Consider the following 18,634-nt stretch of genomic DNA (forward strand, 5'->3'; position numbering starts at 1 on the left):
GCTTACAGTATAGGTTAGCCGTAAAGGACAGCCGGTACTGTACTGACATTTGACCCGTCATATTATGTGGTGTCTTTGACTGTCATCAATACTATTGAGATCAACGTTAGGACAGAGGTGTTACGTAAGCAAGAGCATCCTATTATCCTAGTAATCTAGTATCCTATTAACCTATCAAGACAGAGACAGAGACATATATAGACAGATACAGAGAGAGATAGACAGAGAGAGACAGAGATAGACATAGACACAGATACACAGAGAGAGAGAGAGAGAGAGAGATAGACATAGATAGACAGAGATAAACAGATATAGACAGAGAGAGACAGAGAGAGACAGAGAGACAGAGAGAGAGAGAGAGAGAGAGGTAAATCACTAATCGTATCTACTGTAAGTCACAGATGACCTGTGAACGAACTGGACAGCTAACGATACAGTACTTTAATTAAAGGATAACGTTTTTGATAGTGGAAGATGTGGCTCTCTTTGAGAGAATGTTTCATGCGACGATAAAGCAAGGTGATATGGTACTTTTTCAGATTAATTAATTAACACTAATGGCTAAATTTAATATCTCCACAAGGGAAAGTTATATTGAACTTGAACTTTTATTGAACCATGAACTCGTATCAAGGCAATAATGACATGGAACAGTCATTGGAGTAGAAATTCAGTGGAGTTGTCCTTTTACCTATTTGGTAGCTCTGAGCAAACACTACCACCTATGACAGACAAGCATGTGACAAAACAGAATAACAAAAATGTAAATAGACAGTAAACGATTAGACAGAATGAAATAAACCAACCAGCAACAACAAATGGAAGCGTTCAGTTTACAGTGATCCCTATGAGAATTCTCTTCTCGGTTGTTGTAATTATGATAGTGACCACTAGAGGTCTCTGCTGCAGTGCAGATGGGTCATTGAGTTGTGTCTCCTCTCTTTGGTTTTCAGTGATAACAGGGATGACCACTTCCCCCGCACGTGTGCATTGGCCTTCCTCAGCCGCCTGGACCCCTCCAATACACTGCATGAGAGACTGATGGAGGATCTGGTTACCCGTCTGTTGAAAAAGGTGTTGTTGGTTCACAACCCCTAAAAACAAAAGCAGTTTCCTCCCTAGAACTACTGTGTTACTATAGAACTAATTATAGTTGTAGCTACAGTCAATTATACTGTGAATTTCTCCAGACCTCTCTGCAATAGCAACCCCTCCCCTATTCCCACTCAACTCCAACCCACACAGACCTAAACAAAAATATATATAAAAAAGAAAGTGCAACACCGAGAGGGATTATTTTGCCTAGAGGTCGCTGTTAGACGGCATTACACATGACCTTTAAAGGGGAACTACGCTCAATTTCAGAATTCATACATGTTATTCCCCTGGTCTAAGACTGTACAAAATATTAGTAAACAACTCTCTCCCAAATCCAAAAATTTGAGTGCTAAAACTCAAGAGTTGTGATGTCATCAAGTATACAGTTTGAAGCTGCTCCATAGACAATGGATTGGGAAAGCGGAATGTTCAATTTTCTGTTTCTGAGACGACTACTATAGAATAGAGCTAATTTGGAAATATATATATTTTTTAAATATGAATCATTTATAGAGTAATATAATTTATGAGCTTAACAATTGATTATAAAATATGATAATGTAAGTCACACTTAGCCCAGAGGGCATAGGGTATCAAACCTATCGGTAAAGATGTGGATAATTTAACAGCAACACTTACCCCCCACCCCCCTCATTTTTCTCCAGGATGAGGAGATATCAAAGTCAAAAGCGCGTTACTATTGCAACTCCCTGCAACACCGTGTGAAGAACAGGGTATGGCAGACGCTGCTGCTGCTGCTGCTCAAATTGAGGGAGGTAAGAGACACAAACAAACACACACACACACACACACACACACACGCACACACACACTCGGTAATAATTAAGTATGCAGCAATACCAGTTTTTCATGATGCACATTGCGAGAGCCTGCACCCGTTACAAAACGTATAGCAGCATGGTACGCAGAATCCAGCTTTTTAAGCGGGGAGGAAGGAGCGTGCATATAGATCACATCGCCATAGTCTAATACAGACAGAAAGGAACTCTGCACAATTATCTTCCTGGCTTCAGACGGGAAACATTTCTTTAAACGGAAGAAAAAGCCTAGTTTAGGCCTACGTTTTCTCAGTAGGTTCCCAATATGTACATCAAAGGCCATCTTTTCATCAATCCATATGCCCAGATATATTTGTAGGATGCTACTTTGTCAAGGCATGTCCCTTCCAGTGTCCGAATCGGAGGGACAGCTGTATTAGCTCGAAAACTAAACTTTTAAGTATCGCCAAATGCAGAGTAATGATCCAGTCCATTACTCTTGATGAACAATTAGGATTTAGACTCATTCCTTTGGGTTTAGTAGATAAAAGTGATTTAGAGTCCAGTCCACTCCTTACACAGAGCAATATTTTTTTAGTTTGGGTTCAGTTTACAAAAGACAACAATTACTTAGAGATCATGTATTTTTTTCTACATCCTTCTCGGTGTGTAAATGGCAGAACATCAAATCACCTTGTTTTCTCGGTTGCTTTTTTGGTATCAGATTTTAGTATTGGGGGAAAATTAAATCCCAATTTTTGCCTCATATCAGACCAATACAACATCAGTCTGTCTGTGTGTCCATAAAAATAATCACTGAGAAAGTAACTGTGTGTGTGTGTGTGTGTGTGTGTGTGTGTGTGTGTGTGTGTGTGTGTGTGTGTGTGTGTGTGTGTGTGTGTGTGTGTGTGTGTGTGTGTGTGTGTGTGTGTGTGTGTGTGTGTGTGTGTGTGTGTGTGTGTGTGTGTGTGTGTGTGTGTGTGTGTGTGTGTGTGTGTGTGTGTGTGTGTGTGTGCGCGTGTGTGTGTGTAGGAGTTTGTGGGCCCCTTGCTGAGCCGTGTGTTCGAGGCAGGGTTTTGCAGTAACCAGGCTTCGGTCAAGTACCTGATAGAATGGACCATGATTCTGATCCTGGCCCAGTACCCAGGACACATAGACCGCCTGTGGGCCTGCTTCAGTGTGGTAACCCCCCCCTTTCAGTCACTCCCTCTCTGTCTGTCAGTACCCAGGACACATAGACCGCCTGTGGGCCTGCTTCAGTGTGGTAACCCCCCCCCCTTTCAGTCACTCCCTCTCTGTCTGTCAGTACCCAGGACACTTGACCGCCTGTGGGCCTGCTTCAGTGTGGTAACCCCCCCCCCCCCTTTCAGTCACTCCCTCTCCGCCTGTCGACATCTTCCCAGACAATGTCTAATCTATTATTAATACTAGGGTCATGTGGAAAGAATGTATATATCACAATATTCAGAAGCCCTTTCTTCTTTCTCTTTTCTTCACCTGATATTCTCAAACATTTCAGAAATAATTGTGTGAGAAATCTGAAACATCTGAAATATTTATAGGTTTGTTCCTATTCTGTTTGTACAGAATCATCGAGAAAAGACCAAGACCAGCATCTGTACCTTCCTGTCTGTCTTGGTACATTTTAATATCATCTTGCCCAAAGTCGAGGATAAGGTAAGGTCAACGCTTTTCTCCATTTATACCTTACCCATTTATACCATTTATACCTCTGTTCTTCTCTGTTTGTCTTTATATTACCTCCTTACATCACCTCCTGTCTCCTCATCACCTCCTGTCTCCTCATCACCTCCTGTCTCCTCATCACCTCCTGTCTCCTCATCACCTCCTGTCTCCTCATCACCTCATGTCTCCTCATCACCTACTGTCTCCTCATCACCTCCTGTCTCCTCATCACCTCCTGTCTCCTCATCACCTCCTGTCTCCTCGTCACCTCCTGTCTCCTCATCACCTCCTGTCTCCTCATCACCTCCTGTCTCTTCATCACCTCCTGTCTCCTCATCACCTCCTGTCTCCTCATCACCTCCTGTCTCCTCATCACCTCCTGTATTCTCAGCACCTCCTCCTCCTCCTCCTGTGTTCCAGGCATTACAGTGGCGCAAAGCCCTGGACGCCATCCTGCAGTGGTGTTTCAGTCATAACTTCAGCGTGCGTCTGTACGCCCTGCTGGCCCTGAAGAGGGTCTGGTCCTTGGCGGAGGCCGGGGCTGAGGAAGGGCCGGGGAGCACCGGCAGCCTGGGAGGCCTGGCCACCGTGGTGGAGGCCTGCCTGAACCAGGCCGAGGCCATGCAGAGCACCGGGTGAGTCACGTCTGCAGCGCCCAGGTTTTTACCTGAGCTCAGAGATACACCAATTCAGCGTTTCCCATCCACCAGGCCAACAACGAGGACCTTGTAAACACAACCACTAAACTACATACTACTCCTCCCACATAGTTCTGTGTGGGTGAGTCTACTCTCCACTTGCCTCATTTCAGATGAGTGTTTGTATAGGGTTATGTGTTGCTTTAAAGTGCGGTCGTGGGTAGGTGACAGCGAACGTTTAGGATGTGTTTCCCACAGGATTTTCAGAGACTATGGGGGGTGAACCTGCCCCCCCGTATTTTTGTACATTTTAAAGTTAAATGCATCAATCTGGTGCACTTTGAGAGCAAAATAAAGAGGCTAGATCTATGATGAACTTTGTGCTCAAAACACAAAATCGACTAGACTAGTGCTCCCCAATCCTCTCCTCGAAGCACCCCGGCCATTCAATATATTTGTTAAATTCCACCACCAGCACACCTGATTCAACTTAACTAGCCCTTTATTAGTTGAATCAAGGTGTGCTGGTGGTGGAATCTAACAAATACATGGAACGGCTGGGGTGTCTCGAGGAGAGGTTTGGGAACCACTGGACTAGAGCAGTGGTTCCCAAAGTCGGGGTCGCGACCCAAAGGTGGGCCGCGAGCAGCCACGGATGGGCCGCGAGATGATTTAAAAAAAAATAAAAAAAAACATTTTTTTTATTTTTTTTTTTATTTTTTTTTTTTTTATTTTAATTTTTTTTGTCAGGCCACTGAACTTAGAAGCAGGCCAGGACAGTGTTTCTAGTTGTATTCTAAAATTCTATTCTATAGTATTCTAAAATGTGACTATGGTTTTATATTAACTTAATAAATAAACAAAAACGAAAAATCTACTTATTTCAACGAACATTTCAAACTAAATAACAGATTATGCACATAAAACGCTGAAAACAACCGAAGCAACAATAGTATTTTAATGAGGCTATTATTATTATCATTATTATTTTGCAACAAGTTAGCCCTCTCATAAATAGCACATATAAATGAATAACTAACTTGAACTAACTTAATAGGATTGAAGTGATATTTGGCTTAAAAAATCGGTCGCATGACAAAAAAATAAAAATAAAATGCCAGACGATGTGCATTGGGCCGCGGCTCTCTGACGCCTTATTTTCTGGGCCCCGGCCTGAAAAGTTTGGGAACCCCTGGACTAGAGCATACATTTGAGCCATCAAAGAAATTAAGCAAAAAGTGGTTACCTGTGTTGAACTGCTTTATTTTTTAGAAAATAAAAAAATATAGTGGATTATTATTACCACTACTACCACTGCCAATACTACTGGTACGTCCCTATTGGCAAACTTTATATATAAAAAATAAATAGTAAAAAAAAAAAACGGTAATGTAAATTTTTTTAATAACTTTTTTCTTTTTTGTTCATTATACAACTGTGGCGGGACTAATTAGACTGTGGCGGACCGCCAGGTCATTAATGGGAAACCCTGGGATTACACATCTCACTACATCCTGCGCAGTTATATCGCGGAGGCCATGTCTGGCCTCAATACATTGAATCTGGGACTACAAGATCGGGACACAGACCTGTTTGGACTGAGGGCTAAAATGGAGAGCTGGATTAAAAAAACTTGTGTTGTGGCACTCCGGGATCATCAGTGGAGATTTTGGGGTGTTTACTCTGCTTGATGGCTTTTTAGAGGAACAGAATGTAGCACAAAATGATTTGAAGCCCATTATCTGTAGCCACATAGAAGGGCTCATTGAACAATTTCTGAACTATTTTCCCGAAAGAAAGAGCACTGACAATTTGGACGAATGGATCCAAGATCCATTCATTACACATGACGCAACATGCCTCCCACTGTCTGAGCAGGAGGCGCACATTGATCTTTCAGAGTAGAAGTGGATCTCTGCCTCTTTCTCAGCCACGTATCATGGAACTATGTTCAAATGTACAAGCACACCCTTCCCATTAAGCCTCGTTTTTGTTTATTATTGAAAAGCGCATGTGAACGCATTTTCTCTTTTTTGTATGTTCTGGAAACATATCTTGGCTAAATATGCCTTGTTTTTATAAATGTGTATACAGAAACAATTCCGCTGCTTTTGTTGATAATATTAACGATACGTTAACTCATTGACCGCCAGGGGTTACACGGGTCCCGTTCTAGCACTGCCACGCTTTAAAAGATAGGAGTGCGTCACCTTGTTTGTAGAGCTATAACTATATTCTATATTATAGCTATGGATTAGTGTTGTCAAAAATATCAAAAAATCGATACATATCGATTCTGAATATTTAAAACGGTTTCGATACTCATTTCCCGAAATATCGATATTTAATTATTCATAAAAAAAATTAAGGAAGTTGCATTGTTCATTTCAATACCTGTAATAGTACAGTAGTCCACACACACACACATGTGCATTCAGTTAAGTCGGAATATGACTGTAATAACAGTTCAGTTTGTCAGGTACATGCAACACAGATTACAGTGTTTACATCTGTCTGCTTGAGAAAATACCATGTTCTGCAATAAAAATGATTGAAGTGAGATGAACAGTTATTTTTAAATGTGTGATCTAAAGATAAACAAAGGGTTTTAAAAGTGTTATATTTATCTTCTCTTATAGTACCAGAGAGAAGCTGAGGAGAATCAACCAGCAACAAAAGCTAAATTTGTAAAAAATGTCGATACTTTTCAAGGTATCGTATCGAAGTCGAAATTCCAGTATTGTGACAACACTACGGATACAATACTATGGCCCATTTGACATCACCTATCTATCGTTCAATATGTGAAAAATAATAAATGTTTTCATCCATACGTTCCCGTGTTATACCGTGGTGAATATAAATATAGTTATAGCGTGGTCTGGGGTAATTCCAGAAAGGCTGAGTAATAGCCTTATACGTCAATTCTACTATAAACGTTGCCGTTTCTTCTTGCCTGTACACTACTATTCCCAAATCAAATTTATGTTTCATCATGAATGCATGAAAGGGGGGGGGGGGGGTTGTTTTTTGGTGCTTTGATCCTCACCAATGGCATACGTTGTAGAGAAACGTTACACACACATGTTGCGATCGAAGTGAAGACATGGTTGGATCGACGCAGGATTGATCAGATATAGCCCTTACCTTTACTAGGATGTACCCCAAAAAGAATATTCCAATTATCTGATCGCGAGTCCCAGTATTGGTGTTGATCGTGTCGCCAACATAATCCACCACACATCATGCATCGGGAGCATTTGACGCTTCTCAATCCGATAATTATAACCGCTCCATTCGCCCGACAAAGAAAAGTGCCCCGGAGACATTTGGCCGTTGCACAGGCCAAGATGCAACGTTTCAAAGGGTGCTTGATACCGCCGTCTAGCTGGATGCGGCCGGTATTGCACTTTGGCGATCTCAGACTCATTCCCTATGGTAACACAGAGGTCCCCGGATGAATAATGAATAAAAATATCATAAAGGAAAACCGATCAAATAATGTATATATACGTGATTGGCGTTCAAAGGATGGCGTTCAAAGGATGGCGCCCAATAATGTATATAAACGTTGTTGGCGGGGAATGAGTTAAGTGTGGGGTCGCCAAAAAAAATCCTAAATAAAATGGGGTTGTGGTATAAAAAAGTTTGAGAACCCCTGCTTTAGTGAGTTCCATGACCCAAGGGCCCAGGAAGGCCATTCCAAACCCTTGTATTGTTTAAAAAATGCATGGCTGTCAACTTCAATGACGCTGTTTCTGAATTCCTGAATAGCTGACTTTTTGGACAGAAGGTTTTTATGTGACAGATGCAATATTCCAGAAAAGTAAGAAAAGGTGTTGAATTAAAGTGAGGCGTGACTGGGAGACTCGTGTGACTGGGAGACTCGTGTGACTGGGAGACTCGTGTGACTGGGAGACTTATGTGTCTGGGAGACTTGTGTGACTGGGAGACTTGTGTGACTGGGAGACTTGTGTGACTGGGAGACTTGTGTGACTGGGAGACTCGTGTGACTGGGAGACTTGTGTGACTGGGAGACTCGTGTGACTGGGAGACTTGTGTGACTGGGAGACTCGTGTGACTGGGAGACTTGTGTGACTTGTGTGACTGGGAGACTTGTGTGACTGGGAGACTTGTGTGACTGGGAGACTCGTGTGACTGGGAGACTTGTGTGACTGGGAGACCCGTGTGACTTGTGTGACTGGGAGACCCGTGTGACTTGTGTGACTGGGAGACTTGTGTGACTGGGAGACTCGTGTGACTGGGAGACTTGTGTGACTGGGAGACTCGTGTGACTGGGAGACTTGTGTGACTGGGATACTTGTGTGACTGGGAGACTTGTGTGACTGGGAGACTTGTGTGACTGGGAGACCCGTGTGACTTGTGTGACTGGGAGACTTGTGTGACTGGGAGACTCGTGTGACTGGGAGACTTGTGTGACTGGGAGACTTGTGTGACTGGGAGACCCGTGTGACTTGTGTGACTGGGAGACTTGTGTGACTGGGAGACTCGTGTGACTGGGAGGCTTGTGTGACTGGAAGACTTGTGTGTCTGGAGACTTGTGTGACTGGGAGACTTGTGTGACTGGGAGACTTGTGTGACTGGGAGACTTGTGTGACTGGGAGACTCGTGTGACTTGTGTGACTGGGAGGCTTGTGTGACTGGGAGGCTTGTGTGACTGGGAGACTTGTGTGACTGGGAGACTCGTGTGACTTGTGTGACTGGGAGGCTTGTGTGACTGGGAGACTTGTGTGTCTGGGAGACTTGTGTGACTGGGAGACTTGTGTGTCTGGGAGACTTGTGTGTCTGGGAGACTTGTGTGACTGGGAGACTTGTGTGTCTGGGAGACTTGTGTGTATCTGGGAGACTTGTGTGTCTGGGAGACTTGTGTGACTGGGAGACTTGTGCGACTAGGAGACTCTGGGAGACTTCTGGTGGATCCTGCTGGATGTCACTCACTTCACCATAATTGATAAATGACAGAGCATGAAAAAAAAAATACATTATTGTTGGGAACTCGGGTAAATGTATGACCCACTTCCAGTGATGAAGCTAAGCTAGGCTAACGGTCCAGGCATTCCCTAAGCCTAATGCATGCAGAGAGACAAAAAAGGTATCTTCTTGTCTAACTCCAGGGAAGATAAATAAGCTCATTTCGCGTGTCGTGTTCCTTTTAACACTTTCAGTGCCGGCCGTGTTTTCCTTTTTACCCCATTGAATGCCACCATCCACGGCCAATGTTAAGCATTTTGAAAATCACCCGTTTTCCGGGGAAAAACAACCCATGCCTATGATAATCGCCTTTTACTGGAATATTCCAGAACGTTGTCATTTGTCTGCCTATTTATGAATCGTTTTCAAATAAACGCTAGATGATCGATAGTATATGTGTGCGCACGCACACTCGTGCCGTGCGCTGATAATCGCTGCTCTTATTTCCTCATGGCTTTTACAGTCAAAACAGCCATATCACATATCACATAAACGCTTATATCTCCGTGAAAACTAGTCTGATTATCCTAACACTGATAACATAGATTCCTTACCTGAGGTCAGATGGTATCCAAATGGTTTATTCCAATTTCCGATCGCCATTCGAAAAAATCGATAAATGTATTGATCCATCGTGTGTACAGTATAACACATGATCCGCGCGGCTCAGAGGCTCCAGAATGAACTCTGGTAGACCCCGGCTGCATCAGTGAGAAGTAAAATGTGGAGTCAGAAATCCGTTCTCCCATTCACTTTCATTGAGTCCATTCCAAAAGGGTGATTTACAATCTGGGAGACGATAGGGGGCGCTTTTTTCACATCTGAGCGTCGGCGGTCCCTGGATCTCAGATCGCTAATAAAAATGTTTAAATAAATACAGAGAATACTCGTGACCGTGGCATTCAACGGTCGGGGCGTAAACCAGAGAAAAGCCGTGAGTGGCACTCAAAGTGTTAAGTTCATTTTTGTCTATTTTGTTATTATTCAATTGTTGTATTTGATCAGATGCAAAGAAATAAATCGTTATATCTGCTGCCCTGCTCTCTAAATATTGGTATCGGCCATAGGAAAACCAATATCGTTCAACCACTACTGTTAACCCTCTCCTTTCTCCTTCAAAACAAATGAATGCGGGATCTGCCAGGGGTGGGAACAAATGTCAACATCTCCTTTGCAATAAGGGTTTGTGGGAAATGTGGTCTTAGTGTCTCATTTGTTTACAGTAGTTATACCAAGGTATTGCAACGAATCCGACAGTGATATGATATGACATACTGGAAATATTGTTGCCAATTCTACACGTAGGGGCTTTACGTAAAAACAATTTAGTCAGGATTCTAACTCTTCTGCCCTTTAAGGTACTGTTTACCTACATTATTCTGTGGGATGATGTTACAATGTGTCTGTCTATATTTCTCTCTTTAGAAATGCCAACAAGAACTGGACCAGGATTCAGGAGCACTTCTTCTTTGGTGCTTTTCACCCCATCAGAGATTACAGCGTGGAGGTGCTCTATCTTTGCCGTTGCTGAATATATTAATTTGAGGTCTGATAAATTATTGACTTAATGTCAAAGAGTGCTTTCAAGACAACTTGTTTTCCTCCTTCTTCCCTATTCTGTTCCAGACCGTCCTCTACACGTTCCCCAGTCTGTCCGAGGTGGCTGATGACGAGTGGATCGCTCCGTGGAAGTGGGAGGGGCTGTGGCGCTCGCCGGACAGTCCGTCTCTCCCGCTGAGGAACCCTGTCGCTCACCTGAGCCGCCTGCCGCCTGGGGACTGGATCCAGCTGGACAAAGGTAGAGCAGCAGCAGAAACACTGTATTCACCACAGGAAGCCTGCGGCCTGGGGGCTGGATCCAGCTGGACAAAGGTAGAGCAGCAGCAGAAACACTGTATTCACCACAGGAAGCCTGCGGCCTGGGGGCTGGATCCAGCTGGACAAAGGTAGAGCAGCAGCAGAAACACTGTATTCACCACAGGAAGCCTGTGGCCTGGGGGCTGGATCCAGCTGGACAAAGGTAGAGCAGCAGCAGAAACACTGTATTCACCACGGGAAGCCTGGGGGCTGGATCCAGCAGGACAAAGGTAGAGCAGCAGCAGAAACACTGTATTCACCACAGGAAGATGCCGCCTGGGGACTGGATCCAGCAGGACAAAGGTAGAGCAGCAGCAGAAACACTGTATTCACCACAGGAAGCCTGGGGACTGGATCCAGCAGGACAAAGGTAGAGCAGCAGCAGAAACACCGTATTCACCACAGGAAGCTGCGGCCTGGGCGCTGGATCCAGCAGGACAAAGGTAGAGCAGCAGCAGAAACACTGTATTCACCACAGGAAGCCTGGGGACTGGATCCAGCAGGACAAAGGTAGAGCAGCAGCAGAAACACCGTATTCACCACAGGAAGCTGCGGCCTGGGCGCTGGATCCAGCAGGACAAAGGTAGAGCAGCAGCAGAAACACCGTATTCACCACAGGAAGCCTGCGGCTAGTAGTGATGTGTAATTTGAAGCGAGGCATCGATGCTTGTGTCGAGTAATCCTAGGTCATATTTAAGTGTATCGGTGACGTCTGTGATGACGTCCGAAGCCGCGCTCCGTGGCCACTGATTCAGGAAATGGCTTCGGGGGTTGGTGCGCAATTTAACACAATGGACATTTCCTATCCCTTCACATTTGTGTCGACGTAGGAATTCATTATGCGTTTCTTTGCGTTGGAGAATCCCCTGGATTACTGGGAAAGACAAATAAATGGGTATCCTAACGTATATATGTAACGGATGGTACCGCGAGGCACTGTCAGTCACTCACGATGGCCTTCAAGCGTTGTGAAGTGACGTCATGGCGAGTAGCGGTACTGCGAGTTAAACTCACTCCACTTAAAAATACACACAGACACGATACTAAGTGTGAATTCACCTTGGTGTAGCGGGTCTGTGCTGGCGCCCGTGTCGCGGCAGACCCGGGTTCTAAACTCCCTCGGGGCATCGAAGTTAAACGCGACGCAAAAAGGTGACGATATCACCTCCGTTACATATAAACTTGCTGTAATGTCTAACTTGCTGTGCCTACTAGGGTGACCAAATCTGTATGATCCAAATGCAGGACGGCGTGTCGATTTTCAGTTGCTTTTTCTGAATAAAAATGAATGAAGTAACACAAGCACTTCTCCTCTGTCCCTGCTAACATTCTGTCTGAAAAACAGACGCAATATTATTTGTTTATTGGCATCATCATTCAACACATCAAAGCTTCACACACCAAAGCCATGGTATTCATAATCACTCAGCCTGTTCTACATTTATTGTCCACTTGATGGCACAGTAGAGCAAATGAACCACCATGAAGCTTCGGCACAAGAGTGACACTATTGGATGGAAAGCTTCAATGCTTCATGAAGCTTCATCTCGCCATCACTAGCGGCTAGTAGTAAAATTGAAATTGAAATTGAAAACCTTTATTTATCCCAGAGGGGAGATTAAGATGTCCTTTACAGCATAAGCAGCGTAACAGCAATTTAAAAACAGCAATTAAAAACAGTTTATACATAACATACATGTGTTAAAACAAGATGGACAAGTACACAGGGATAGAAATAGCTAAAATAGGACTAAAAAGAGCTAAAAAAGTGGTGAAAAAGAAACAAGTCCAATCATGAATGTGTTGTTAAATAATTAAATTAATTTGTTACAGTCCACATCCCAGCTCCTCCAGTTCTGGCCCTGCCTGGTTGTGGAGCCTGATTTCCACCGGCACAAAGGACTGCCCAAAGCGCTTTGTGGTATGTCGGGGGGGGAATGAGTCTGTGGCTAAACGTGGACCGCATTGCGGTCAGCTCATCATAGAGGAGGTGGCAGGGGTTCTCAAGGATAGCATGCAGCTTCCTCCTCGTCCTCCCCTCTGCCACCACCTCCAGACTGTCCAGGTCCGCTCCCACCACAGAGCTTGCTTTTTTTTACCAGTTTGTTTATTTTGTCTGTGTTGGTGTTGCCCCCCCAGCATACCACATCGAAAAAGAGGGCACCCGCCACCACAGACTGGTAGAACATCTGCAGCAGTTTGCTGCAGACATTAAAAGACCTGAGCCCTCTCAGGAAGAACAGTCTGCTCTGTCCCTTCCTGTAGGGTCACACAGATACTGGTATCTGAGGTTTGGTCTAACACCATAATGAGGTTTGACAGCCCAATGTGTTCAAATTCAAACCTTTATTTATTCTCGAAAGAAGACACCCTCATTTTCAATGTCGGAGAGACTTTACAGACATTTCAATGCATAAATGTTTACAATATAATAATAATAAATATGAATAACTCTCTTTGAACTGCTGCGGTCAGGCAAGCGATACCGGAGTCTTAAGGCGAGCACAGAAAGACTCAGAAGAAGCTTCTATCCCCAGGCCATCAGGCTGCTAAACGAACAATAATCACTATGCAACAACCATCAAATGCACACAGCACACACACCCACACGCACACACTCACTCAAACAAACAACACACTGCAGCACCCACTCTCCACACTTTAGATCACACAAACACACTTACACTTTATATTTATTGATAAAGGATTTGCACTACAACTCGTACACCTACTGTGAATTGTACCTAAATTGCACCTCGTCCCATTTCTCCATTTCTGCCTTGCACTATATAGTATTGTATATTAGTACACTGCACAGTATTGTATATTGTATGGTAACTACGTCTATTCTGCATCGAACATTGTACATATGTCTAAACTGAACACTGTGACCTCATTTTTTTTACTTCTAATTTTACTATGTTATTTTATTTCATACTTATCTTGTCTTGCACAGTCTCTGGAGCGCAACAGTAAGAAGCATTTTGTATAAAAGTATTCTGTACTTCTGTATGACAACTATTAAAGAAACTTGAAACTTGAAACTAACTATCTATATAGCACTTTTCACACAGAGTGCCCCACAGCAGTTAAGCATTACATCACGAGATAGTGTATTATAGAAATTAGATCACGCCTATGGGTGGTTGTTAGGCCCGAGGCGCTATACAATGTGCTTTTATACAATGGCCGAATTCATCCAACCGTATTGCTATACAATAAACACACAGTAATTGAAGCATAATGGAGATTTATTCACAACCATCCGCAGAAAAAGTAGGTAAGAAAAAAGAAAAAGAAGTTGCCTCCATGTGAAGTTGCCTCCGTGTCTAGAAGCAGCTGGGAGGTGTGGTGTTTCAAAGCATGCCATCTAACAAAACCAATTACATAATCCAACATTGTGTAAACAACTAACATATTCCAGTTAACGGTATCTTTTTTTAATTATTCGTTACGAATATATCCATACTTCCATTGTGTCCGGGACATCCAGTGAAATCGCTTCGTGCGACAGTGTCCTTTGCAGAGGCAGGTTGCTACAAAGCATGGCATCTAACAGTGAAGTTAGCGGTTGTTATTAGATTGATTGATTGATTGATTGAACATTTTATTACCAGATTGCAGAATGGGTACAATACAGTACAGCTCAATACACACAATTGTTAAGGGGATGCAGACCAGAGAAAGAATTTTGTCTTGTTTACATCACGGTCCCCCATTTTCAATGCAGATAGACAGTGCTACATCTATACATAGGTTGCTTCAAAGCATGCCATCTAACAGTGAAGTTAGCAGTTGTTTTTTCATTGATTGATTGATTGAAAATTGTATTAACAGTGAAATTACAGTGTCCTTTTGAAGGAGAGGAGGTTCTACAACGAATGCATCTACAGCTCAATACACACAATTGTTAAGGGGATGCAGACCAGAGAAAGACTTTCGTCTTGTTTACATCAGGGTCCCCCATTTTCAATGCATCATATATTATGACATACAGATACAGTGCTACATCTATACATAGGTTGCTTCAAAGCATGCCATCTAACAGTGAAGTTAGCGGTTGTTATTTGATTGATTGATTGATTGATTGATTGAAATTTTTATTAACAGTGAAATGACAGTGTCCTTTTGAAGGAGAGGGAGGTTCTACAACGAATGCCATCTAACACCACACTTCCCGCGATTTATATTTTGTTTCACAATGAGTCATGACCAACCAATTACTTAATCCAACATTGTGTAAGCAACTAACACATTCCACGTGACAGAATCGTTTTTGAATGAGTCGTTATGACGATATCAATAAATCCATTCATAAAGATTATTGTCCGCCATCTTGGTTTCATTCCTAAAAACACGAACGGCGGAGTGATTCGGAAACAAAGTAATTCGGTTGTGGGCGGGTTCTGGGATCACGTGGAGTGTGTTATGAGAAATAACAACGGCTGAAAGAAGTGTTTCAGCCAATCAGAATCAAGACATTTGCATGCCATTGTATAATATAATATATATTTATATAAAAGTATAAAATGAACATAAAATCAGCACACAATTGACACAATTGATTGAAAACAATGCATAAATTGCAGACTTAAGAATAGGCATAAAATAAGTACAATAGTACAATGGCCAGAGGCACCTCTGGTGAAATGCCTACATGGATGTGTGTCTCAGAGGGTTATGCAAAGACATATATGTTGTTAAATTCACTGGGTGAAATATTATTTTTGTAATATTATTACCTGACAAAACGAGTATTTGAGAGAATAGACCCATTTCTGAAATCGGGGTCTGGGTTCTGAAATGCAAACAGAAGGTGTTAAGATGTCAGACATCGAAGCAAAGTGACTTGATTTCCTGATGGGAAAAAAATATGATATCTTAAATATCTTTGTCCAGTGACCTCATAATGGTCCAAGATTGTATTTATTTTGTCAAATAAAAAAGAAACGTGTTAAGTAGCTCAAGATCATTTTGGCGGCAGGGGAAGAACTCATCGGTGTGTCAACCAGAGAGAAGCTGCACAGATGTCTGTCTCTAAGGTGGTGTTTGTATCTGGACAGGGGAGCAGGAGAAGGAGGAGCGCTGGTCGGAGGTGCAGAAGAAGATGACTCCCTGGAGGCTGGGCATCCAGGAGCAGGAGCCTGAGCTACAGCTGGTGCCCCAGCAGAGAGCCACCCGCCTGGGCAAACTCCACGGAGCCCTCCTGGTGGTGGCCTCGCTCATTGACAAGCCCACCAACTTAGGAGGTCAGAGAGATGAGGACATTTGTGGCACTATAATATTGTGTATCGTAATAATAATAATAAACTTTATTTGTATAGCCTTTCATACAAGAATTGCAGCCCAAAGTGCTTCATAGCAGTGGTGTAGACATAAAATAGTTATAGGCATACAATTTGAATACAATTGACATAATTATAGATGGGCATAAAATGAGCAGAGAATTTATATTAAAACTTGTTCTTTGAGGGGAAACAGAATAAATAATACTGTAGTGCATGTCCTTGGCTGATTGCCAACCTAATCCCAGTGTGAGTAATCTCCAGAGGTGTGGATTCATGTCACATGACTTGGACTTGAGTCACATGACTTGGACTCGACAAAATCATAAAAGACTTGCAACTCTACTTTGACTTTACCACCAATGACTCGTGACTTCACTGGGACTTGAGCCTCGTGACTTGAAAGATTTTATATTCTCCACCAAGTCCAAAATGTAAAGAAATTATGCCATAAAAAGTGTAAAGTGAATCAACTTAATTTCCCTGATTACAGTTCCACTTTGGACCAATCCGTCAGCCGCCAATGAAGTTGCACGAGCAGAGAAGGAAGTTGTGTGTCAGAATCATCTAAATTGAATATTCTACTAACTATTACTCTGTTGGCTTTAACATTTTGAAATGGCATTACGTTAGTAAAGAACGCATTACGGTAGGAATTGTTTAGGACTCGAAACCCAAAGTTTCAGACTTGGGAATTGACTCAGGACTTGAGTGTAAAGACTTGAGACTTACTTGGGACTTGCAAAACAATGACCCTATCTCTGCGTGTAATGTTGGGTGAAGTGCTAACAGAATGATCCTCATTACGTTCTATTGTTTGGACACATGGACATCTCTCCTTGCGACACACGGCAGCAGCGGCTCGCGTCCCACTAGAAAACGCAATTTGGGATTTTCCTTTTTGTTAGATGCGTTTCACAACGTCCGTTTGTTTTGAAGCAGCGGCGGCACAGCTGTGTCACAAACCCCCGTCTGACTCCTCTTATCAACGTTTGTACAGAGAACACGTTTGGATTTCATCATCAAGTCTCCCATTTTTATGTTCTTCCTCGTTGGTATTGTTTTGCCACACTCACAGTCAGGTCGATAAAAGGCTGATTCAATGTGAATGTGTTTATACAGGAAAATGCCCATTCGTAAAACCAATATTGATATTAGACGACGTCACACAGAGAGAGAGAGCCGACGAGCTCTGCGTCTTCTATACATGTTTGGTATGAGTTCATCCGCCGAATGACTAAGAATCACACATGCTTTTAACATTTCTGCCTATTTCCTTGTGCTCCTTTTTTTTTTGAGGATAACGCAGTTAATACCTCATTCCATGGTTCGCCATCTTTTCCCATTATTGAGGTATTTGAGCCATTTTGTGTTGATTCATTAGCTTCCAGTGCATCTGAAAATGTACCTTAACCCTTTCATTACCACACTACCAAAGGGTTAACCCTTTCACTACTACCACACTACAGAAGGTGAACCCTTTCACTACCACACTACCAAAGGGTTAACCCTTTCACTACTACCACACTACAGAAGGTGAACCCTTTCACTACCACACTACCAAAGGGTTAACCCTTTCACTACTACCACACTACAGAAGGTGAACCCTTTCACTACCACACTACCAAATGGTTAACCCTTTCACTACCACACTACAGAAGGTGAACCCTTTCACTACCACACTACCAAAGGGTTAACCCTTTCACTACCACACTACAGACGGTGAACCCTTTCACTACCACACTACAGAAGGTGAACCCTTTCACTACCACACTACAGCAGGTGAACCCTTTCACTACCACACTACCAAATGGTTAACCCTTTCACTACCACACTACAGAAGGTGAACCCTTTCACTACCACACTACCAAAGGGTTAACCCTTTCACTACCACACTACAGAAGGTGAACCCTTTCACTACCACACTACAGAATGTGAACCCTTTCACTACCACACTACAGCAGGTGAACCCTTTCACTACCACACTACCAAATGGTTAACCCTTTCACTACCACACTACAGAAGGTGAACCCTTTCACTACCACACTACAGAAGGTGAACGCTAGGCCTGCCGCGATAAGCAATAAATCGATTAATTGCTGCGATAATTAAAATGAATGCAATGATTTTGACGGGCGCGATTAATTGCTATTAGCGCGTTTGTTTTAATGAGGCGGAACCAGTGCCGCTTGTCAGTCACTGTCCGTGTTGGGAGGCGGGCCGCTGACGTTACTAGAGTACAGCACGGGAGCTCCGTGGGGCAACGCCACAGCTTAACTACATTTCTCAATAGTGTTGC

At 43.1% G+C, this 18,634-nt stretch overlaps 1 protein-coding gene across 1 annotated transcript in view; it reads left to right on the forward strand.

Moving 5' to 3' along the window:
- tarbp1 (TAR (HIV-1) RNA binding protein 1) overlaps positions 1 to 18,634 on the forward strand; it is a gene marked incomplete at its 5' end in the record, with an annotated part of 155,527 nt that overhangs the window by 117,305 nt on the left and 19,588 nt on the right. Inside the window, 8 exons of the mRNA XM_084322007.1 lie at positions 954 to 1,074; positions 1,764 to 1,874; positions 2,910 to 3,059; positions 3,465 to 3,554; positions 3,984 to 4,198; positions 10,619 to 10,700; positions 10,820 to 10,991; positions 16,114 to 16,299. Of these exons, the coding sequence (XP_084178133.1) occupies positions 954 to 1,074; positions 1,764 to 1,874; positions 2,910 to 3,059; positions 3,465 to 3,554; positions 3,984 to 4,198; positions 10,619 to 10,700; positions 10,820 to 10,991; positions 16,114 to 16,299 (1,127 nt within the window). The remainder of the gene's footprint in view (positions 1 to 953; positions 1,075 to 1,763; positions 1,875 to 2,909; positions 3,060 to 3,464; positions 3,555 to 3,983; positions 4,199 to 10,618; positions 10,701 to 10,819; positions 10,992 to 16,113; positions 16,300 to 18,634) is intronic.

Source organism: Notolepis coatsorum, assembly GCF_963971535.1.
Source record: "Notolepis coatsorum genome assembly, chromosome: 9".
NCBI lineage: Eukaryota > Metazoa > Chordata > Actinopteri > Aulopiformes > Paralepididae > Notolepis > Notolepis coatsorum.